Genomic DNA, 24,109 nt, shown 5'->3' with positions numbered 1-24,109 from the left:
TTTAAAGCAATTTGAATTGTGAAAAAACGGGTTGAAGCAGGTGGTTTTAATCGTTATACTTGATCGGTGTATGTTTTTGGCTTGTTGTACTTCCATTAACAGACCGAAAATATTGATAAATGAGGCCCATGGAGTTTGCTTAACAAAAGGAAAAATCTGACCTATAAAAATACGTATTTTAAAGTTGTTTAAAACATTCAACAGCTGACCCAATGTCTAATGGGAGGCTGTTCCAGAGAGTGGGGCTAGAGCTGCGAAGGTCACGCCTGTTTTTCAGCCGAGAAAAAAGGACAGGTGAAAGCAGAGGTCCTACGGCCTCACTGGGCTATAAGGGGTTCCATGCATCAGGGGATACATGGAACCATGCAATCATAGAAATACCAGTCATTTAAAGTAAATCCTTTAGGCCACTGGCAGTCAGTGCAGGGAGGCCAGATCCCATGTGACGTGAGACCTTTGTCTGGCTTGGGTTACGAGCCTCGCGGTTGCATTCTGTTCCAGTGTACACAAACGCCCTCATACGCCCGCACAAGCGCTTATACACACACACACACACACACACACACACACACACACTGATGACAGTAATGACAGTATCTCTTCCTCAGCTGTCTGTCAGAGCCCAATATGGAGCTGTTGTGGAGAAGATTCTGAGGAAAGGACAGGCCATTCCGGATGAGCTTCAAGTGGACATTGTTGTCGAAGGAATCAGGTGAACCACTGTGTTTCTCTTTTCCATGTCTATTTTTCCGCCAGTAATCCTTTCACGTATTTTTTGGGCAATTGTCCATGTTTATTACAGGCAAATGTGTCTTAAAATCCCTGCATGAGAACATAACAGAAACTTCTTCTTTTGTTTTTGTGAAAGTAGGCTGAAGACATGGATGTAGTGGCTTCACCATTGTATTGTAAAAACATTGTTTTCACCTGATTTAGCCTGGTTTTTCTGTTGGAATATCGAACACTGATTTAATACTGTACAGGGTATGTGGTCCAAGGCAGACTTAAGAGACCCTGCTTCTAGATGATGTGCATTTATTTAATCTTATCTGACCTCTTATCTGTACACATAAATACCCAAGGTCATATCTAAAATCCAGCACGCCTGATGTACGAGTCATGCTCCTATAAGAATGTAAACAAGGGTTTTAAGGACCGTCGCAACCTAAATTTTTCATTTCAAATGATTAGGAAAATTTATATGAAAGTTGGTTACAAGCAACGCATGCCAAAATTGCTTACACACACGTTGGTGCAGGAAATGAAAATGAAATGCCAAGTGTCCCAGTGCTTTATCGAGTGCATCAAACCTTCCCCGTCAGTGGCTCTGTTTTTCTGCCCCCTTGCAGACAGGTCCCTTCCGAGTCGGGCTGGATTCTGGACGGGTTCCCTGTGGACCTCACGCAGGCTAAGCTGCTGGAGAAGGCCCTGAGGGGCTCCGGCCCGGACAAGCCCGACCGTAGGAGAGGGAGGAGGAGAGCCAGCCTGGCTGTGAACCCAAACCCCCCCAGAGAGCTGCCAGCCCCTCGGCCCATTCTGGACCTGGTCCTGCTGCTGGACCTGTCCGACAGCGTGGTTCTGGACCGTGCCGGACAGCAGGCCTGTATGCATAACCGCATAGCATTTTGTCACATGAGCAGACACGTGAGCAGACACTTAGAGCGTAGACAGGTAGACAGGTAGGTAGGTAGATTTTATTGTCTACAATGTGGAAAATTGTCTTTGGCTTCATTTACAGTTTTTTACAATCGTTTTCACACTTGTCTCAATACCATGTCCACTTTTTCAAAACTCTTCAAACAGTGTGCTTTTGAAACACACACCTGAGCACATCAATTAACCTTTGGTGCAAAAGGCACTTCAAGCACCAAAACACTTAATATTTCACCCAAAAGTGACTCTTGCTGCCATAACTATAGCACATACTTTCTCCCATAAGACTACTTTGTCACTCAATGTACAATGAACTACAAAGCACAAACAACTTGGAGCATTGCTAAATACATATATTATGTGTTTCCCTTTCCTCTATTTTTGCATCCACAAATATTTCAAGCCAAGTCGCTCAAGAAACTTTTGATCTGTTGGTTTGCCTCTCACAATAGATGTCATGACTGAGTGTGGTAAATTTACAGTAAACTGTAAATGAATGAATGTTTTACTATATTGGAATCCCAGAATAACATTTTTTACTGTGTAACGTAAAACAACATATGATAAAGAAACAAATCAAAAATTTGCACATATATTGTCTGCCTATCAGTATCAGATGTCTACTGTTGGCCTGGCCCATCCATCCTGTCCTCTGCATTTGGCCATAGATTTTCATCAACATCACTCCGAATGTTATCTCTTGCTATACACCGAGGAAAACATCTCTTTGCGTGCCTTTTCCAGCCCTGGATGTGTTCCACTGTTATGTCCATTCACCCAGCAGCCATTGCATCTATCTGTTCATGTGGGTGGTGGGGGAGGGATGGGGAGAGGTGCTGCTTGAAGAGGTGTGTCTTCAGCTTGCGTTTGAAGGTGGGGAGAGATTCTACAGTTCTGACCTCAACGGGGAGTTCGTTCCACCACCGTGGAGCCAGAACAGACAGCAGTCGTGAGCGTGAGGTGGAGGTTCGGAGAGGGGGAGGTGCCAAGCGGCCTGTGGAGGCTGAACGAAGAGGTCTGGCAGGGGTGTAGGGTCTGATGATTTTTTGTAGATAAGCTGGGGAAGACCCCTTAACTGCTTGGAAGGCTAGCACCAATGTTTTGAATTTGATGCGAGCCATGACAGGCAGCCAGTGGAGGGTAGTAAGCAGGGGGGTGACGTGCGAGTATTTGGGAAGGTTGAAGACCAGACGAGCTGCTGCATTCTGGATAAGTTGGGGGGGTCTGATGGCGGATGCTGGGAGGCCAGCCAAGAGGGAATTGCAGTAGTCCAGGCGGGACAGAACCATCGCTTGGACCAGAAGCTGGGTCGAGTAGGGGGTGAGAAAGGGGCGGATTCTCCGTATGTTGTATAGGAAGAACCTGCAAGACCGGGTCACCGCCGCAATGTTCTCGGAAAGGGACAGTCTGCTGTCCATCACCACGCCGAGGTTCCTTGCACTGGGTGACGGCGTGAGTGTGGTATCCCCGAGGGAAATGGAGAGATCCAGATGGGGAGAGGTATTAGCAGGGATGAATATCATTTCAGTCTTGCCTGGGTTGAGCTTTAGATGGTGGTAGATGGATGTCCCTCAGGCAAGCAGAGATACGGGCTGAAACCTGCGTATCAGACGGCGGGAACGAGACGAAGAGTTGGGTATCGTCCGCGTAGCAGTGATAGGATAGCCCATGTGCAGTGATCACAGGGCCAAGGGAGCGAGTGTAAAGAGAAAAAAGAAGCGGTGTACAACTGTGTACTACAAAGAAGTGTACAACTGTTTCATCCTGATCTGATGTTTCGGTAGCACTCTTGAAATGGTTGTAGTGCTTACACTGTCAATGTTTGGAAATATGTCCTTGTCTGCGATTATGTTGTTGCGTATTTATCTTAGCCTGATGCTGTTGTTGACAATGACCATCCCAACTATCCTCCTGTTGAGGCGTAAACATTCTTCCCCTGCCCCCTGTGTGACTGTGTGAGGTAACCGCTGGGTCCTGTAGTGAGTGAAAGACAAATGTGCACTGATACATCTGCTTTTTCTGGAGACTTCTCAAATCACAGTACTGCTGTAATATACACATCAATTGAACTCCTTCAGTCAGAATGGTGTAAATACTGTATAGTACCTGTTGGTTTGCCTGAAAATCCTCACTATTGAAGCCACTGTGGATCTAGGCAAGTTTGGTTGAACCCTCAACCTGATTCCCTCAGGGACAGACCATGATTTACCACATGATCAATGACTGTGGCTCTGATTTCACCAGCCACAACTGTTCTTGCTCTTCCACGATGTCTTCTTACTCTACCTCTGGCTGCATCCATTTTCCCCACCAAGGCTAAAGAATGCAAATGCCAATCCAAAGGTGGCCCCTTTTGTATATGTGGTAACGGGGCACAAACAACAAACACCTGGGTAGGTTGTTCACTGAAATGACAGCCAGGTGTTTCAACAGTACATATACAGCAGTAATAGTGGAAAAATCTATTCAGTGACAACTGCATCTGTATTTACCCTATATGCATGCACATTTCAATGCATGTATGATCACTTTTGTATAGATGGTAACAAGGCTGCAAACAAAAAAAAAAGAATAAACTTTCTGCTAAAATCTGAATGATCTGTCTTACGTATTTCAAGCATATAGTTTCATTTTTCTGCCAAAATGCAGCATATTTCCTTCCACAATGATCAGAATTTTATTGGGTTTTGAACTGAAAGTTAACTGTTTTGAACAGAGTATCTAAATGTCTGCAAAATTTGCTGTATTTGTACAAACATTTGCTGGTAGTGAACACTGACTGAGAGAGGTATTCATGAATTTTGGAAGAAGTGGTGATTGAATGCCTTTAGTATGAAAGCAATGCAAAAATATCCACAGTTTGGTTCACATAGTCTAATGATATGGTGAATGTGTTAAGAGTTTTGAAAAAGTGGACATGGTATTGAGACAAGTGTGAAAACGATTGTAAAAAACTGTAACATGGATTACAAACAAGATGAGTAAAACAGTAAACAGGCGGATAGCTTACAGTATAATTGTGCAATGGTAAAAGTGCAATGTGCAAGATGTATGATGAGCAAATTCTGCAAGTAAATAAGTAAAACGTACAGTGTGGCTGTTAGCAGTGGAGTGACTCAGCTGTCTGTGCAGATGAGCTGGACACCCGTGCCGAGCAGGACTCCGCAGTGGACCAGGGCCTTGAGAAGAGACAGGTTCAGCACAGGTGCCGTAGAGTCCGGTGGGGAAGAGTATAGGATGCATTGTGATGTTTGCACTGCAGGTATTCACTTTGCCACCAGCAGTGGGCGTATATAAGCTTGTCTGTTCGCTTTTCTCTACAGTAGGGGGCTGGAAAAATGACATCATTGCAAGAATTGCACTATTGCAGCAGCCCCTCACATATCTGATGAATCTTCTTTTACATTACATTACATTACATGGCATTTGGCTGACGCTTTTATCCAAAGCGACTTACAGTTGATTTAGACTAAGCAGGAGACAATCCCCCCCCCTGGAGCAATGCAGGGTTAAGGGCCTTGCTCAAGGGCCCGACGGCTGTGCGGATCTTATTGTGGCCGGGGATCAGACCACAGACCTGACAGGTCCCTCATTAATGTTAATGTGTCCTTAACTGGACCAAAATCATTTAAAGTGTCTCGTTTGGAAGAATGATGCCCTTGGGACAGGGAATTGTGCAGCTCCCGCTGGGAATTGTGCTCCTGCCACGCCGCATGTCAGCCACATCGTCCCAATCTCCCAACAGGATCACTGCATTCCACGACACCTGGCCCAAGCTGGAGAAGTGGTTCTCCGGGGGACGGGGCGTCCTGGTGAAGGTGAACGCTGAGGTGGACGAAAAGGCACTCTTCAAAAAAGTGGAGTCCACCATCTACCAGGCCGTGGAACGCAAGGGGGAGAAAGGTTCGGAGAATGACCACTCGACCTGCTTCTCAGTGCTTCATTATCTCCAAGCAGTGCAAAGCTATCTGTCTAAATCAACACTAAGTGAGCCCAGTAGGGACCAAATGTACTGTACTCTCTAAGAGTTAAAAGTACTCCTGCAGAATAGATTTTAGACGGAACATTTTACTGAGTGAGAACATTTTTGGAGGCAGGTGACACCCCATATTTACAAGCAGACATACTGTATATTAATGCAAAGAAACAGGGGTACCCTTTTATTTACACGATATGGTAAAGGGCACAGATGGGTATGGTGTTTCTTTCTCAGATCAGTTATTGTTTGTTCGGATGGGTGACAACATACAGAATAATACATTTTTAGCTGTATGTTTAGAGTTTTACTAAATTGGTGTTATGTTGGCCCTTCAGTGGACCAGCTTTTAGCTGACAGAGCAGCATACTTAAAGGTACAATAGGTGAGATTTTTGTGTTAAAACATTGTTACAAGACCATTGTAAATCCCTTCCTGTCGGTGAAAAAGGCTCACTGACATGCTGACTGTGTTTGCCTGTGTTTATAGTCCTTAAATTCGGGTTTCAAAATATACAGTTGACGGCCTGACACTCTGTACCAAAACATTGCATAATTCAAGCTCATTGGTTTTAATTTCCACAGCCAATGGTGTTTCAATGTAAGCGCATTCACAGAGAGGGGTGGGATAAACAGTGTTGTGGTTTGAAGGTGTTTGTTGCTGCAATTCCTCTCTTGAATTATAAGTCCGAAATTACCTATTTCACCTTTAACTGAGATCTTTTGTGTCGCAACCCACTACTTTGAGTGCCTCACCTTTCACGTACAGGTGAGGATGTTGAGTACAACAGAGAGAAGATGGTGCACTCCACTCCCATTGTGCCAACCACCCCGTCCCCCGCTCCAGCCTCCCCCTCCGCTCCCTCTAAGTCCACCCCCGCCATCTCTAAGGAGGGGCCGGCTAGGAGGCGCTCCAGGTCCAAGTCCACCTCCCACTCCCCCAAAGGTGTGCCATTGTCGCCGTCGTCTTGTTCACTACACTGCAAAAAGTGACTGCCTTCAGTCAGGAGCTAGAACCAATTCCTGAAATCAGTTGGCAGCACAGCAGAAAAGTCAGTCTTTACATTACAAGACTAAGCATTTTGATGAATTGTGCCAATTAGCAAATCCAGGTTATTAGAACAAAATACTGGGGAACACTTTTACTTTCTGAACCTGGATTTTACACCTCTGCACACTTACATTTCTGGAGGTTGGCAGGAAGTACATTTCTGGAGGTTGGCAGAAAGATGCTGTTTGGTTGTTTGTCAGGGTCACGGAGCCGCATGAGCTCAGGAAAAGACGGAAAAGGGAAGAAGCCAGAAACGCCGGAGGGGCGAAGCCGACGGAAGAAGTCCGGATCACCACGCTCTGGTAGGCACGCCGCGCTCTCGTAGGGATCATCACGCTCTGGTAGGCACGCCACGCTCTCGTAGGGATCATCACGCTCTGGTAGGGATCATCACGCTCTGGTAGGGATCACCACACTCTGGTAGGGATCACCACACTCTGGTAGGGATCATCACACTCTGGTAGGGATCACCACACTCTGTTCTGGTTGGGATCATCACACTCTGGTCCGGATCACCACACTCTAGTAGGGATCACCACACTCTGCTCTGGTAGGGATCATCACACTCTGGTAGGGACGCCAAACTCTGGTAGGGATCACCACACTCTGCTCTGGTAGGGATCATCACACTCTGGTAGGGATCACCACACTCTGCTCTGGTAGGGATCACCACACTCTGCTCTGGTAGGGATCATCACACTCTGTTCTGGTAGGGATCATCACACTCTGGCCCGGATCACCACACTCTAGTAGGGATCACCACACTCTGCTCTGGTAGGGATCATCACACTCTGGTAGGGATCATCACACTCTGCTCTGGTAGGGATCACCACACTCTGCTCTGGTAGGGATCATCACACTCTGCTCTGGTAGGGATCATCACACTCTGCTCTGGTAGGGATCATCACACTCTGGTAGGGATCATCACACTCTGCTCTGGTAGGGATCATCACACTCTGGTAGGGTTCATCACACTCTGGTAGGGATCACCACACTCTGGTATGGATTGCCACGCTCTGGTAGGGATTATCACACTCTGTTAGGGACACCACACTCTGGTAGGGATCACCACACTCTGTTCTGGTAGGGATCATCACACTCTGGTCCGGATCACCACACTCTAGTAGGGATCATCACACTCTGCTCTGGTAGGGATCATCACACTCTGGTAGGGACGCCAAACTCTGGTAGGGATCACCACACTCTGCTCTGGTAGGGATCATCACACTCTGGTAGGGATCACCACGCTCTGGTAGGGATTATCACACTCTGGTAGGGATCATCACACTCTGCTCTGGTAGGGATCGCCACACTCTAGTAGGGATCATCACACTCTGCTCTGGTAGGGATTATCACACTCTGGTAGGGATCATCACGATCTGGTAGGGACGCCACAATCTGGTAGGGATCATCACACTCGGGTAGGGATCACCACACTCTGCTCTGGTAGGGATCATCACACTGGTAGGGACGCCACACTCTGGTCTGGTAGGGATCATCACACTCTGCTCTGGTAGGGATCACCACACTCTGCTCTGGTAGGGATCACCACACTCTGGTAGGGATCATCACACTCTGGTAGGGATCATCACACTCTGGTAGGGATCATCACACTCTGGTAGGGATCATCACACTCTGGTAGGGATCGCCACACTCTAGTAGGGATCATCACACTGGTAGGGATCACCGCACTCGGGTAGGGATCACCACACTCTGCTCTGGTAGGGATCACCACACTCTGCTCTGGTAGGGATCACCACACTCTGGTAGGGATCATCACACTCTGGTAGGGATCACCACACTCTGCTGTGGTAGGGATCATCACACTCTGGTAGGGATCATCACACTCTGGTAGGGATCATCACGCTCTCGTAGGGATCACCACACTCTGGTAGGGATTATCACACTCTGGTAGGGATTATTACACTCTGGTAGGGATTATTACACTCTGGTAGGGATCGCCACACTCTGGTAGGGATTATTACACTCTGGTAGGGATCACCACACTCTGGTAGGGATCACCACACTCTGCTCTGGTAGGGATCACCACACTCTGCTCTGGTAGGGATCACCACACTCTGCTCTGGTAGGGATCATCACACTCTGGTAGGGATTATTACACTCTGGTAGGGATCACCACACTCTGGTAGGGATCACCACACTCTGGTAGGGATCATCACACTCTGGTAGGGATCACCACACTCTGGTAGGGATCACCACACTCTGCTCTGGTAGGGATCATCACACTCTGGTAGGGATCACCACACTCTGGTAGGGATCACCACACTCTGCTCTGGTAGGGATCATCACACTCTGGTAGGGATCACCACACTCTGGTAGGGATCACCACACTCTGCTCTGGTAGGGATCATCACACTCTGGTAGGGATCACCACACTCTGGTAGGGATCATCACACTCTGCTCTGGTAGGGATCACCACACTCTGGTAGGGATCACCACACTCTGCTCTGGTAGGGATCACCACACTCTGGTAGGGATCACCACACTCTGGTAGGGATCATCACACTCTGCTCTGGTAGGGATCACCACACTCTGGTAGGGATCACCACACTCTGCTCTGGTAGGGATCACCACACTCTGCTCTGGTAGGGATCATCACACTCTGGTAGGGATCATCACACTCTGGTAGGGATCACCACACTCTGGTAGGGACGCCACACTCTGGTTGGGATCACCACACTCTGGTAGGCATCACCACACTCTGGTAGGGATCACCACACTCTGCTCTGGTAGGGATCACCACACTCTGCTCTGGTAGGGATCACCACACTCTGGTAGGGATCACCACACTCTGCTCTGGTAGGGATCACCACACTCTGCTCTGGTAGGGATCATCACACTCTGCTCTGGTAGGGATCATCACACTCTGCTCTGGTAGGGATCACCACACTCTGGTAGGGATCATCACACTCTGCTCTGGTAGGGATCACCACACTCTGGTAGGGATCACCACACTCTGGTAGGGATCATCACACTCTGGTAGGGATCGCCACACTCTGCTCTGGTAGGGATCATCACACTCTGGTAGGGATCATCACACTCTGCTCTGGTAGGGATCACCACACTCTGGTAGGGATCATCACACTCTGCTCTGGTAGGGATCATCACACTCTGGTAGGGATCACCACACTCTGGTAGGGATCACCACACTGGTAGGGACGCCACACTCTGGTAGGGATCACCACACTCTGGTAGGCATCACCACACTCTGGTAGGGATCATCACACTCTGGTAGGGATCATCACACTCTGATAGGGATCATCACACTCTGCTCTGGTAGGGATCATCACACTCTGCTCTGGTAGGGATCGCCACACTCTGCTCTGGTAGGGATCATCACACTCTGGTAGGGATCACCACACTCTGGTAGGGATCACCACACTCTGGTAGGGATCATCACACTGGTAGGGACGCCACACTCTGGTCTGGTAGGGATCACCACACTCTGGTAGGGATCATCACACTCTGCTCTGGTAGGGATCACCACACTCTGGTAGGCATCACCACACTCTGCTCTGGTAGGGATCACCACACTCTGGTAGGGATCATCACACTCTGCTCTGGTAGGGATCACCACACTCTGGTAGGGATCATCACACTCTGCTCTGGTAGGGACGCCACACTCTGGTAGGGATCATCACGGTATCGTCTCAGTGAAACCACCATCTTAAGGCCTTCTTTCTAGAGAATTACATTAAGTTAGAGGAATGTGTGTTTTATCAAACAAATGTGTCATATAATTTTACAATCGTAAATATCATGCTACACTGCAAAAAACACTTAGGTGTTTTAGTTCTGTAATGCTACTTAAAATCTTCTTTTTCTCAAGTAGATAATGTTAGCTTGCTTTAAGTTACAGTTACAATTTACATAATTTTTTACATAAAACTACCACCATATTGGCAATCGTTTTGCCTGATTTAGCAAGACTGGAACTACTTGTTCAGATTGTTTTGGTTTTTGCAGTGTACTGTAGCTGTAACTGTAGAACTGGTAGTCATCTGTAGAACTCAGGAAGTGTAAGCAGAATACAGCAGTTTATTAGTATGCATGAAATGAGTCATCCGGATTCCAGCTGGCTCCCAGGGTCGTTCCAGCAAAGCGTCGGTGTCTTCTGCCTCTGAAGCTCCGCAGGGCGAGCCCAGGACCACGGCAGAGGCTCTGGGCCCCAGCCCTGGCTCTGAGGGCTGGGTGTATGTGGAGGAGCCCCTGCCCAAGGTACAATCTCCAATGGGCCTCAATGGGCCTCCTCTGTCCCACACACAATACAGCACTATAAATGTCATACATTACATGCAGTTTGGCTGATGGTCTTTTCCTGAGCAACTTGTGTAAGTACATGCATGAGATTTAAGGCAATGAGCAGAGATGATGTGAGTTACACGGCCGATTGTGGTAATACATAAACCTCCAACATTACATCAAGGGCCTGATTTACTTGCATGTGCAATTTTTTTTAGCACGCGCAAAACCAATAATAAGACCACCATGATTGGTTGTGGTAATTGTTTTGCACCAATCATTGGTGGTGCTATTAGCTTTGCATAATGCTGAATGTCTTAGTAAATCAAGTGCAAGAGAAAGAGTCCAGTGCTCTAACGTCGCAGGGAAAGATAAGTTAGGGCACCACTAGCTTCCATAATATGACATGATAGGGCGATTGTTCAGTTTTGTGACAAGTATTGTGTAGCTGCCATTGTATTTATGATTAAGTTTCAACTTTACTCAGGCCTTGTTTGGCATGGAAATATTCATCTTTAGCTATGTGCTTCTTTGTGCTGTGGTAGAATTTTTGTTGCGTGACTGAAATAAAATAAAAAAGATGGACATGCAAAAAATCCAATCAGCTTTCATTTACAATTTTCTTCAAACTACTGAAAGTAGAAAATTGTATCTAACACATTGTAAAGACTATATATCAGTAATAAACGCAGGAAAATGGTTATTTATTTTTCCAGTCATTACATATATTACCGTGAATGCCTTTACAGCTTGCCCACCTACAATAAGCAGTCCACAAGCCAACACTTTGCATATCTCTGTTTGCATCTTGGGCTGGCAGAGTTAGGTGTAAGAGTTCAAAATGGCACAGAACCACTAATATTGCTTAAATTGTAAACGATTATATGGCACAGCCCCACTCCAGCCATCGCCATCAGCCATCGGATGCTGAGGGAATTAATGCATGGAAATGGATGGACTCTTTTTTGAAGAGTGCATGCTTCATTGGAGTCGTAGTGTATGGAGGTGCTGGAAGTGACAGAGGCAGGCCACTGCAGCAGGTGGGACAGGAGAACAGGGAAGTGAAACACTATTGAAGAACATGGCATTTTTATAGAAGAATGCAAGCAACATGATTGCACCCCTGAGTATCAATTTGAATCCTCATTCCACTAAATTTGTGCAACAGGGGACAACATTTTTTTTATAGTGTCTGTCACTTGGCCCTTTTGCACAGACTCATTTTTAACCTAGCATTCAAACCACCCTGCCTGGCGCTAACAATCATTCCATGGTCAAAGTCACTTAGATCAGATTTCTTCCCCATTCTGACATTTGGTCTGAAAAACAGCTGAACTTCTTGACCACAAACCTGCATGCTTTTATACATTTAGTCGCTGCCACATAATTGGCTGATTAAATATTTGCACTAACATGCTTGTGTACAAGCCTACCTAATAAAGTGCTCAGAGAGTGTATTACTCTGCTGGGGAAGGGAGCTGATGAGGTGACACTCCTCCAAACAGAAAGGAGTCCATGAAAGTAATAAGCCATTAATGATTTGACAAGGAGAGAGGAGCCTGTTCACATCATTTTCTCTACACTGATACATATTGTTCCACATAAATCCCAAGCAAATGCCTAGAGCTAACAGCCATGCACCGTGAATAACCACCAGGCAGCGCCTCACTTCATTTACTAACCACCTCACTTCATTTACTAACCACCTCACTTCATTTACTAACCACCTCACTTCATTTACTAACCACCTCACTTCATTTACTAACCACCTCATTTTTACGGAAACTTCTAGTCACAAGCTGCTGGGCCGCCCATTTGGGTCAGGATGATCCTCTCGGATGGAATCCGCACCATGGCAGTGGAAACTGGCTGATAGCACTATAGGGTCCAGGGTGTTGAGGGTCAGTTGATGAAGCACCATGTTTTACCGCTCTCTAGTGACCCTCTCTGGCCTATCGGGCGCCTCGGACGCCAGATGAAAGGTCCTCCTCTGATTCCACTCAGTGAGGTTAGCTGAAAAGAAGCAGGCTGGTGTTCTGGAGGAGGGCCATGGATGCCTGCATTCTCCCGATGGGCTGGTTATGGATCAATTTAATGTGTTCAGAAAAAATTATATTTTCTAATAAAATCTTCTATAATTTCTGTGTGTATGAAACGTCTACTCATCACATTAAAGGGAGCGTGCATGTGCTTGTTCAGGAGATCTCAGAATACCTTCTTCCATACTGGGAGAATGCATGCAGCTCCTACGTGTCCAATGTCAAGACCGTGATGCAGAACCTTCGCAATGAACGCAACCTGATCATCAGTCACCTGTATAACATCAGGTGAGATCGGCTTTGCCCGACTCCATTACACGTGCAGCGTCAGGTTACGCCTTTTATCTACAAAGACAGAAACATTATCATCATTAGATGTGTGTCCTTTTGATCAAAGTACAGTCCCCTGCAAAAGTATTATTGGAACAGCAAGGTCAATTCCTTGTTTTTCCTATACCCTGAAGACAATTGGGTTTGAGGCCAGAAGATGTACATGAGATGACAGATCCGAATTTCAGCTTTTACTTTGTGGTACTTTTATCTAGATTTGTTTAACTTTAAACCTATCACCTTTTGAATCAGTCCACCCAATTTTTAGGTGAGAAAATGTATTGGTACATGTGACTGACAGGTGTTTCTTGTTGCCCAGATGTGTCCTGTTAGATTGATTGGTTAGACAATAAATAGTTCTGAATGTCTACTCTTGGTTTTAGCCTGTGAAGACTGCATTTGTGTTAGAAAAGAAAAACCAACATGAGAACATTGGGAGAAAAGCAAGCCATTTTGAAGCTTAGAAAAGAGTGGAAATCGATCAGAGCCATTGCACAAACATTGGGGATAGCTTGTACAACAATTTGGAATGTCCTGAAAAAGAAAGAAACCGCTGGTGTACTGAGCAACAGACATCGAACAGGTCGACCAAAGAAAACAATAGCAGTTGATGACAGAAACAGTGTGAGACGGTGTCTCAATCAACTGTTTGAAGAAGACTTAGAGGGCAACAATATAGAGGCTATACCACAAGATGCAAACCACTCATCAGTAGTAAGAATCGGACCCCAGATATATTCAGTGTATTGCAAAAACAAAGGAATTGGCCTTGCTGTTCCAATGCTTTTGGAGGGGACTATATATTAACCTCCTAAGACCTGGCGTACACATGCGTGGACTCCACATTTTGGGCTGTACAACCATAATACTTAATGCTTAAGACCGAGAGTCCACATATGTGGACATCATTTTTCTCAAAAACTACATCATGTCAAAAGATGATGCTTAGTTTTTATACTTATCAGGTCCCAATAAGCCCAAATTGCAAAGAGAAATAAAAAATGCATACCAAAAAAGAGTGCGGGTCTTAGGAGGTTAAAATAGTGTTGTGGACTTATATGTAGTTCACTTATAATATATTGTTATCTCACATGTTTACCTTATATGATCGTGTATGTAATTACACAGATTCTGCACAATGGCACTGTTATAGAAATTGTTGGTCTTGTACTGTTTTTGAAATGATTTAAAGACATTGCTTGTTCCACATTCCAAACTCATTGCTTGCAAAAGCTTTCTCACAAGTTTTTTGTGTTGTTTGAAAACCAAGTCAAAATAACTTGCTGTAAATGATTACTTCAACACGAAAAAGTCATTTCACAAAGACTAATTATAATGTTGTAAATACAATATTGATCTTCTGGTTAAAATACAGTTGTAATAAAAGGCTAATGCTAATTTTAATATAATTGTTGCACCAATCAGCAGCTACCAACCTGCTTAACATCAAGCCAGAAAGCTCATCATCCTCCATCACATGCGTGGCATCAGACACAGCTTTTTACACTCATCCCAGATCCCAGTCCGGGAGACAAGTGTACAGTACGACTCATTGCTCTCCTGTAAATGGAAGTTTGAGTTAGAAGAAGGCAGGGACAACCTGGCGACCTTTGTGGTGTTCACAGGGAGGACTTTAAGCAGTACCTGAAGAGACCTGACGACAAGCAGGAGGCTGTGTCCCGATGGCAGCAGGACTACAATTCCCTGCCAGAGGACATGAGGGAGGACGAGCAGACCAAGGCAGAGCTGCACCAGCGCCTGGATGTGAGGGAGACGTACACACACACACACACACACACTCACACACTCACACTCACACACACACTCACACACACACTCACACACACACACACACACACACTCACACACACTCACACACTCACACACACACACACTCGCACACACTCACACACACACACTCACACTCACACACACACTCACACACTCACACACACACTCACACACACACACACTCACACACACACACACACACACTCACACACACTCGCTCACACACTCACACTCACACACACACACACTCACACACACTCGCTCACACACTCACACACACACACACACACTCACACTCACACACACTCACACACACACACACACTCACACACACTCACACACTCACACACACACTCACACACACACACACACACACACACACACTCACACACACTCACACACACACACACTCACACACTCACTCACACACACACACACACTCACACATGCATGCACGCACGCACGCAACCACACACACACACACACATACACGCGCACACGCACAAACACATTCACACTCACACACACATACACGCACACACACATACGCTCACACACACACACACACACACTCACACACGCACGCACACACACACACACTCACAGGTATTCTTTAATGCTTTATACGTTATATAATGGAAGTTCACACAATGTTACCAAGGCAACCTGCTGTAAAGAGTCCGCTGTAAGCACTTGATTTTGTCAGAATTTAACGTCCCCCGGCCGCTCTCTCCCCCTGTCCTCCCTCCCTCCCCTCCCGGGCCGCGGGCACAGGACCTGCGGGAGGGGCTCTGGGACGTCACGGACAGCCGCAGGGAGGAGGCGGAGCGGGAGCGGGCTGGGGTCCTGGCCGACGGCTGGCTGGGCGACCACAGCGCGGTGCTCATCAACCACTTCTGCTCGCTCATGCAGGTGCCAACACTGGCCTTGCAGCCACGGCTTTTTTCTTTCATCAACATTGTTTGCACACAGGAGTTCTATTTACTGGAATGTGTAACTGAGGGCAGCATTAGATGTGACTGGTTCCATCAGACGCCCAATCAGAAAAACAAAGAGGTGGAGTCATTATTGGCATTTGGCAGAGTCAGTATTCAACATGCTCGCACAAGAGTCTCTATGCTAGTGTTAGCATCCAGCATGTTTAGTCTGGTGGTTAGCGTGATGGTCTTTGAAGACCTGGGTTCCTGGCTTAACAGTTCTTTCCTTTTCTCTTTGCGTTGCTCACAGTTCAGGGGGTTTGGGGAAAGGCAGTTTAAATTTTTCCTGTGATTTTGTCCATTACCTTTCATCTCTAAGAAAAGGGGGAAATGATTCTTGATTGGGCGTCTGATCGACCCAATTACATCTAATGCTGCCCTCAGAACACATTCCAATAAATATAACTCCTATGTGCACATTGTTTATTTGACAAAGAACACAGACCTACATGGATACACATTGCTAATGTGCAGACACTACTGTATAGCATACATACAAAAGAAAGCTCATGTAAAGAGGATAAAATGAATATACAAATATAGTGATAGTGTAGGATCAACGTACCTGATCTCATTACCGTTTTAAGAGATTTGGTCCATTTACTATTTCAGCCTACACGATAGTAGTGTTCCCCATACGATCAATCCAAAGTATTAGCGTAGACCAGGGGTGTCAAACTCCAGTCCTGGAGGGCCGCAGTGTCTACAGGCGTTTGTGCTTTCCTTTCAATCAGCAGCCAATTAAGGTCTTGAGAACAAGGTGTGTGGACGATGAAAGACTTTGAAATGTATCTCTCGTGCTGAAAAACCAGCAGACGGCCCTCCAGGACTGGAGTTTGACACCCCTGCCGTAGACGCATAAACAAAAATGTTGGACCCAGTAACATGTCCTTTGTCATACTCTTCTTCGCTATACAAATAACATTTGATTCGTACACCTCTCCAAAATGTCTCAGTTTTTGGTTCTACGCTGCCTATTAGATTAGATTATCTTCATCCACTGAAATGGCCCAGTCTGTATAACCTTCATCCACTGAAATGGCCCAGTCTGTATAACCTGTGTAACACTGTCTGAGACGTATGCTCCAGGTGGAAGTGGACAGGTTCCAGGACTCCTTGTACGTCCTGCGGGATTATTATAAAGCGATGTCTGGGAAGAGCCTTCCACTGCCGAAGGCCGAGTTTGTGCGCATTCCTCTGCTGGACATCATCAACGAAGAGGAGGGAAACCAGCCTGAAAAGAAAACCAGGCAAGAGGAAGAACTACCAGCCACTAGAACCCTCTTTCTGCCCAAACTGGTCATTGCCCAAACTATTCTCCGCACAATACATGTTGGCCTTCACATGTGCGAAGGCTGGTGCCGTTTATTCTTTCAAAGTGTGTCTGAGGTGGAAATTTGGTATTAATCAAAAACATTTTAAATATGTGTGTGTGTATGAAAGCCTTCAGGTAACTACATTTAGTAACCAAATATACACTCAGTGAGAACTTTATTGGGTATTAGACTTATTGGTCTTCTGCTGCTGTAGCCACTTAAGAGGTTTGACGTGTTGTGTGTTCAGAGATGCTCTTCTGCATACCACTGTTGTAATGCGTGGTAATTTGTGTTACTGCCACCTTCCTGTCAGCTTTGACCAGTCTGGCCTTTCTCCACTGACCTCTCTCACTTACAAGGCCTTTTTGTGCACAGAACTGCTGCTCACTGGATGTTCTTAGTTTTCCACACCATTCTTTGCAAACTCTAGAGACTGTTGTGCATGAAAATCCCAGGAGATCAGCTGATTCTGAGATACTCAAACTCAACACTCTGTCTGACACCAACAATCATTCCACGGTGTCAAGTCACTTCGATCACATTTCTTCCCCATTTTGACATTTTGTCTGAACAACATTCTCTTGACTGATCTCTGAAACTGCCTTTTTTAAGTCCCCCAGGCTCCGCCCACTCTGAGAAGACCAGCAGCCCTGAGAAAATGGAAGACAGTGGAGAAGACAAGAAGACTAGAATGTGAGCCTGACGTGCTGTCTCCAGAGTAATAGATAGATTTATTGTCCTCAAGAGAGGAAAACTGACTTCACAGTCAATGCATAATTATTCCCACAGACATACAATACTGTGCAAAAGTAAGAATGCTTTCAAAAATCACACAATCAATTAACATCAATTAACAAAATGCAAAGTGAGTTAACAGAAGAGAAATCTAAATCAAATCAATATTTGGTGTGACCACTCTTTGCCTTCAAACCAGCATCAATTCTTCTAGGTACACTTCCACAAAGGCAGGGATTTTGTCAGGTGTACAGTCAGGTGTGTGATTAACCAATTATACCAAACAGGAGCTAATGATCGTGAATGTAATATGTTGGTTGAAACACAATCATTAACTGAAACAGAAACAGCTGTGTAGGAGGGTTAAAACTGGGTGAGGAACAGCCAAACTCTGCTTCCAATGTGAGGTTGTGGAAGACAGTTTAATGTCAGAAGACCTCCGACAAGGAAACAAGGCCGAGCGACTCAACTATGCATGAAAACTCAGGAACTGCAGCAGGTTCTCTGGACTGCTGAGTCAAAATGTGAAATATTTGGCTGTAGCAGAAGGCAGTTTGTTCGCCGAAGGGCTGGAAAGTGGTACCAGAATGAGTGTCTGCAGGCAACAGTGAAGCATGGTGGAGGTTCCATGCAAGTTTGGGGCTGCATTTCTGCAAATGGAGTTGTGGATTTGGTCAGAAAAAGTTTATTCTGCAGCAGGACAATGACCCCAAACATACAGCCAATGTCACTAAGAACTCTCTTCAGCATAAAGAAGAACAAGGAGTCCTGGAAGTGATGGTATGGCCCCCACAGAGCCCTGATCTCAACATCATCGAGTCTGTCTGGGACAATGTCAAGGACCTTTTAACTTTTTAACATTAAAGGCAAAAATAAGAAAGCTAGGCTACACAGGACAACTCAACGCACCTTGCACGTCACATCTAGCTATCTAACTGTCCATAGACTCTCCGTAGACCATCTCCTCTTCAGTGTGTCCAGTGCGGTGCCGTCTTCATGCCACAAGTTTCTCCTGTGTTTCAGCCTCCCCCTGATCCCCAGGGGGCCCCTGGCCTCCGAGGCCATGTCCGGCAGCGGCCCCGCCCACGAGAGGCTGCTGTGCGACGTCTGGCAGATGGCCATGACCGCCGTCAGGAACGTGGTGGGTGTGGCGAGCACGAGGCACTATTGCATTATTGCGTTTATTCACCATGCCTGTACGCACAGTAGCGTTTATTCACCATGCCTGTATGCACATTAGCATTTATTCACCATGCCTGTATGCACAGTAGCGTTTATTCACCATGCCTGTACCCACATTAGCGTTTATTCACCATGCCTGTACCCACATTAGCATTTATTCACCATGCCTGTATGCACAGTAGCGTTTATTCACCATGCCTGTACTCACATTAGCGTTTATTCACCATGCCTGTACCCACATTAGCGTTTATTCACCATGCCTGTAGGCACATTAGCGTTTATTCACCATGCCTGTAGGCACATTAGCGTTTATTCACATTAGTTCTCTCTAATCGCCATGTACTGTATATTGTCATTATCACTTATGTATATTTATTTTACTATTTGGTTTGGTAAATGGTTCAAATTTATATAGCGCCTTTATCCAAAGCGCTGTACAATTCATGTTTCTCATTCAACCATTCACACACACACTCACACACCAACGGTGATTGGCTGCCAGGCAAGGCACCACCAGCTCGTCAGGAGCATTTGGGGGTTAGGCGTCTTGCTCAGGGACACTTTGACACACCCAGGGTGGAATCAAACGGCAACCCTCCCAACTGATTAATCTACAATCTATGTGGTCACTTCTAGCACTTGGAACTGTACACATACCTGCATGTATAGTATGTGAGTAATTCTGTGTGCTTGCCTCCTTGTTTCTCCTGCTCCCCCCTCCCTCCCTCTCCCCTGCTCCTCCTTCTCTCCTGCTCCCCCTTCCCTCCCTCCCTCTCTTCCTCCCTCCCTCCTGCTTCCCAGGTGTCAGCAGAAGAGCAGCAGCGGGAGGCGGAGGAGAATGAGGAGCAGTTGAGGCAAAGGGCGCGCGCACCCAGAATGTCCATGGCCTCGGCCAGAGCCAGCTCCGCCAAGAAGAAAGCTGCCAAGAAGAAGAGTGAGCGCCTTCCTCTGACATTGCACAGCCACACAATGCTCATGCCAGTCTCTCACCAAACCAACATTTCTTTTGGATTCTAATAGTTTTCTGTGCTCAAATTGATCTCACCTGGTGCAGTCGAGCCATTTTTGAGGATATTTCATTGTGTACGATATTGAAGAGGATATTTCATTGTGTAGGATATTGAAGAGGATATTTCATTGTGTAGGATATTGAAGAGGATATTTCCAAAACAGCAGATGAGCTCAGTAAATTATTTGAATCCAAAACAATTTTCATTTGTTCATTTTGATGCCCTGTCATGTCTGCAGATATTAGGTGCAAGAGTTACTAAAATATATTTAACTGAATCGTACCTTGAAATACCTAGTGAACTTCTTAATGTTCTTTTCACATACTTCAGATACCGTCATGATTCATCAGCATCTGCTTAACTAGAAAAGGCCTTTTATTGGTTGTTTATACAATGAGTCACTTGAGGAATGAAAGCTAAGTGTTGTGCTGGTACACATAAGGCAAAGCAGCATGTTGCACTGGTGCACATAAGGCAAAGCAGCATGTTGCACTGGTACACATAAGACAAAGCAGCATGTTGCACTGGTACACATAAGACAAAGCAGCATGTTGCACTGGTACACATAAGACAAAGCAGTGTGTTGCGCTGGTGCACATAAGGCAAAGCAGCGGTTTTCTGTCCCCTCAGGCGGCTCATCCCCAGCCCCAGAGCCCACTCCCCCGCCCCCCCCTGTGGAAGAGGACGCAGCGGAGCTCCAGAGGAAGGCGGTCAGGGCCAGGATCAAGCAGGAGTACAGCGCAGCGCTCCAGCACGAAGGTAGAGCCAGAGCTGTTCCTGTAGTTTATTATTATTATTATTATTATTATTATTATTATTATTATATATATATATATATATATATATTTTTTTTTTTCTCTTTTTTCCTAGTAGTACTAAGAGCACAATCATTTCTGCTATTTACTTTGTGTTGTGGCTGATCTGGGTTCCACTACATATCTCCACATTTTGTACATATCTGTAGTGTTACTTTCTACTTTTCTCTATTCTGGTGTTAAATAAAAGTAACCTGCTTTCTCTTAAGCAACCATATTGTGAAGAAGCATCTGTAGAGATAAATAATTATTAATCATCTCCAGGAAAACTGTAGGACAATCAAAAAGGAGATTATAGTTAATGTCGTAATCATTTTTGGAAAACAGATCCCCAAAAAAGGAACTTATGTTCTGTCTTTCTCGCGACCTGTCTTCACACCAGACGGCGCTGTGACGCTGCGTTTGGAGCTGATCAAGGTGCAAGCTCTGTCTGTGGTGCAGAGCCTGCAGCACCGGGCTGCCCAGGCCACTGCGGACATGGAGGAGTGGCTGGGGGCACGCTTCCTGGCGGAGATGACCAGGTAAAGGAACAACCAGAGGAAGCAGGAGACGTGTAGAATATGTGGTAACCAATTCTGATACTGTTATGTATAGGGGGACAGTAATCGAACGTGAAGGTTGTAGAGACGGTTAAATGATGGTACATAATTGGATGAACCTGCAGCTGGGTATTTAGGGAATAAAGGCAGGAGAATGTTTCAAGGCTTTCTGAAGAACAGCCTCGTTAGCCCGACTCCTCTGAAATGCCCCACAGCATCGACCAGCTGGCACAGGTGGCGAGACATCACATCGAGCTCGCCGCTAAGCTGGAGAACGAGCTGGTTCTGCGCGGCACAGAGTTCTTCCTCAACGGGGACGTCCGCGTGGTGCCCGTGCCAGAGCCCGCTCCCCGCCCGCCTGCAGTGGAGGTGCTGGTGGGCAGCAGCCTCACCGTCATTCAGCTGGAGGCTTTATACGCCCAGTTCCTCAAGGTCGCCCCAGAAGGTCAGCTACCCCAACCCACCAGTTCCTTTAGCTTTACCAGCTCCCCAAAAGCCCAAAAATGTAATTCTGTCACACAATAGCAGAATAGACTGTCGAGGTTTATGTACAGTCTCGTCAAAAGTGTTTTAAAGAAGTGAGACGTTTTATACAAGTTGTGTTTACTATATTATTAGTAGGTCTAAAGGAACAGGAGATTAACTGTTACACTATATATGTAAGGGAGCAGGGGTGGGAGACCAAGAGCGGCCAGGATGGGATCACAAAGTTACCCACGATAAGTTGGATCACCACTGATATAATTTAGGAACCCCTCCTCATGTGTGGGGCCACTAGAGGAGAGGGGAAAAACAGAAAACAGGAAAGAAACTCCCTGGTGAAACACCAACTGAAACCGCAAAATCGGTTGAGCAGGGTCTGCAGACTAGAACGGAATTCCCTAAGAAACAGGCAAGTCTCATTTGAAAAAATGACCAAAACCAAACCAAAACTCCCCGGCGTTTCGGCAACAGAAAATAGCATTGGTTTGGATAAAACGAGATTCCTCAGCAGAAGAGTCTGGATAAGGCTATCTCAGGGTTCTTCCGGAGACATGGAAGAAAACCCCAGAGGCAAACTCCACCTCTTGCTCCTCTAAAGTGAAGAGGGCTAAAGAAACCAAAAAATAAGGAAAGTCCAAGTGAACCACCCAACCAAAGAAAAGTAGAACTACCAGTCCCTATGCTTGTAATTCATTCTTAGGAGGTTCCTGAATGCCTTTCAAGGCCAAAAGCAATTCAGTCCTCCAACTACCTCTTTAGTTTGCATGCCAGGAAGAGGCTTAAATAGCTCTCCACGCAGCTGGCTGTGATTGGCAATGATAACACGTGCATTCCACATCCGGCAGGTACTTTATCATGATGAACGTGTCCTGCACGCCCTCTCACGGTCTAGAGAAGTAAAACCCAGAATTTCCCCATGTATGCCGGGGAAACCGTGACAACATATCCCATAATGCTCTGGTAACCAGGGGACCCCCCCCAGTTTGACCTTCTCTGTTTCCCCACTCATCCTGGCACTCAAGGAAAAGTTGCAACACTTGCGGTAAAAATACTTTACATTCCCGTCCACTCTGACATTAGGTAAAATAAAGCATGCAAACATGCTTAGGAAGCTTAGTCACGTTTTAATCCAATCAAAGTGTTACACCAGTCAAATGCATACAGTTTGCATTGTGATCACGTGCTTCTGCAAAAACATCAGAATAACGAGATCATAAGAAAGGTGAATAAAAGGAAGCTACTGAAAATATCACTCCGTAAATCAGGTCTGTGATGTGACTCCTTCTCATTTTGTCTACACTATTTCAGACTGTAAAAAACAACCAAACTAAATCGGTCCACAGTTAGGCCACATTTTGCATCGTTAACTAAAATATTTGCCATTCTCCATCCCCTCAGGTGTCCTATCCAGTCAGAAGCTTGCAGAGAGCTTGCAGCAGCTCATCTCTATGAGCATCGGCAGCGATGCCTTACCTGAGCCCTGGATGCAACTGTCTGAAGCCCAGGTAAGGTGCAGCAGAGAGCTTCTAGTGGAGAATGACTCGCCTCCTGGTTGCTCTTCACAACGTACTTTTCTTCTCCAAGATCCTGGAGCTGGTGTCCGCGGCAGCCCGGGGCTCAGAGATCCTGGACTGGCGGCAGTTCCTGTTGGGGGCAGCCCTGCCCTGGCCGATCCCCTCCCAGCAGCAGCTGCTGCAGGCCCTGGCTGGCTTCAGGGCTGCAGACCCTGGAGAAACAGGCTTTATCGCTGAAGAGCCCTACTTACAGGTCTGTCTCCACGTCCTCCTCCTAAGACCCGGCAATTCTCCCCTGTACAGCTCACAAGTCTCTGGTCTTATTCTCAAGAAACATATTCAGGGGTACATCAGTTTCACCCTTCTTCCTTCCATTGGAATTGCATGGTACTACATGTGGTGAAACCTACGTAGGAATGGAGCCCATGCATTTTCG

The 24,109-nt window shown here is 46.2% G+C and overlaps 1 protein-coding gene across 1 annotated transcript in view; it reads left to right on the top strand.

Moving 5' to 3' along the window:
- Nucleotides 1–24,109, top strand: part of spef2 (sperm flagellar 2) — a 58,319-nt gene that overhangs the window by 26,876 nt on the left and 7,334 nt on the right. Inside the window, exons 15-33 of the mRNA XM_061260465.1 lie at nt 609–712; nt 1,350–1,603; nt 4,786–4,858; nt 5,399–5,640; nt 6,398–6,574; nt 6,880–6,981; nt 10,776–10,918; nt 13,142–13,269; nt 14,937–15,075; nt 15,877–16,014; nt 17,169–17,329; nt 18,008–18,088; nt 19,154–19,271; nt 20,114–20,246; nt 20,953–21,081; nt 21,520–21,658; nt 21,892–22,121; nt 23,558–23,664; nt 23,744–23,926. Coding sequence (XP_061116449.1) covers nt 609–712; nt 1,350–1,603; nt 4,786–4,858; nt 5,399–5,640; nt 6,398–6,574; nt 6,880–6,981; nt 10,776–10,918; nt 13,142–13,269; nt 14,937–15,075; nt 15,877–16,014; nt 17,169–17,329; nt 18,008–18,088; nt 19,154–19,271; nt 20,114–20,246; nt 20,953–21,081; nt 21,520–21,658; nt 21,892–22,121; nt 23,558–23,664; nt 23,744–23,926 — 2,781 coding nt within the window. The remainder of the gene's footprint in view (nt 1–608; nt 713–1,349; nt 1,604–4,785; nt 4,859–5,398; nt 5,641–6,397; nt 6,575–6,879; nt 6,982–10,775; nt 10,919–13,141; nt 13,270–14,936; nt 15,076–15,876; nt 16,015–17,168; nt 17,330–18,007; nt 18,089–19,153; nt 19,272–20,113; nt 20,247–20,952; nt 21,082–21,519; nt 21,659–21,891; nt 22,122–23,557; nt 23,665–23,743; nt 23,927–24,109) is intronic.

The sequence above is a fragment of the Conger conger genome, chromosome 11 (genome assembly GCF_963514075.1).
Source record: "Conger conger chromosome 11, fConCon1.1, whole genome shotgun sequence".
In the NCBI taxonomy this organism is placed as follows: Eukaryota; Metazoa; Chordata; class Actinopteri; order Anguilliformes; family Congridae; genus Conger; species Conger conger.
Note: the sequence above shows the minus strand (reverse complement) of the source record. Positions and strands in the feature narration are given on the sequence as shown.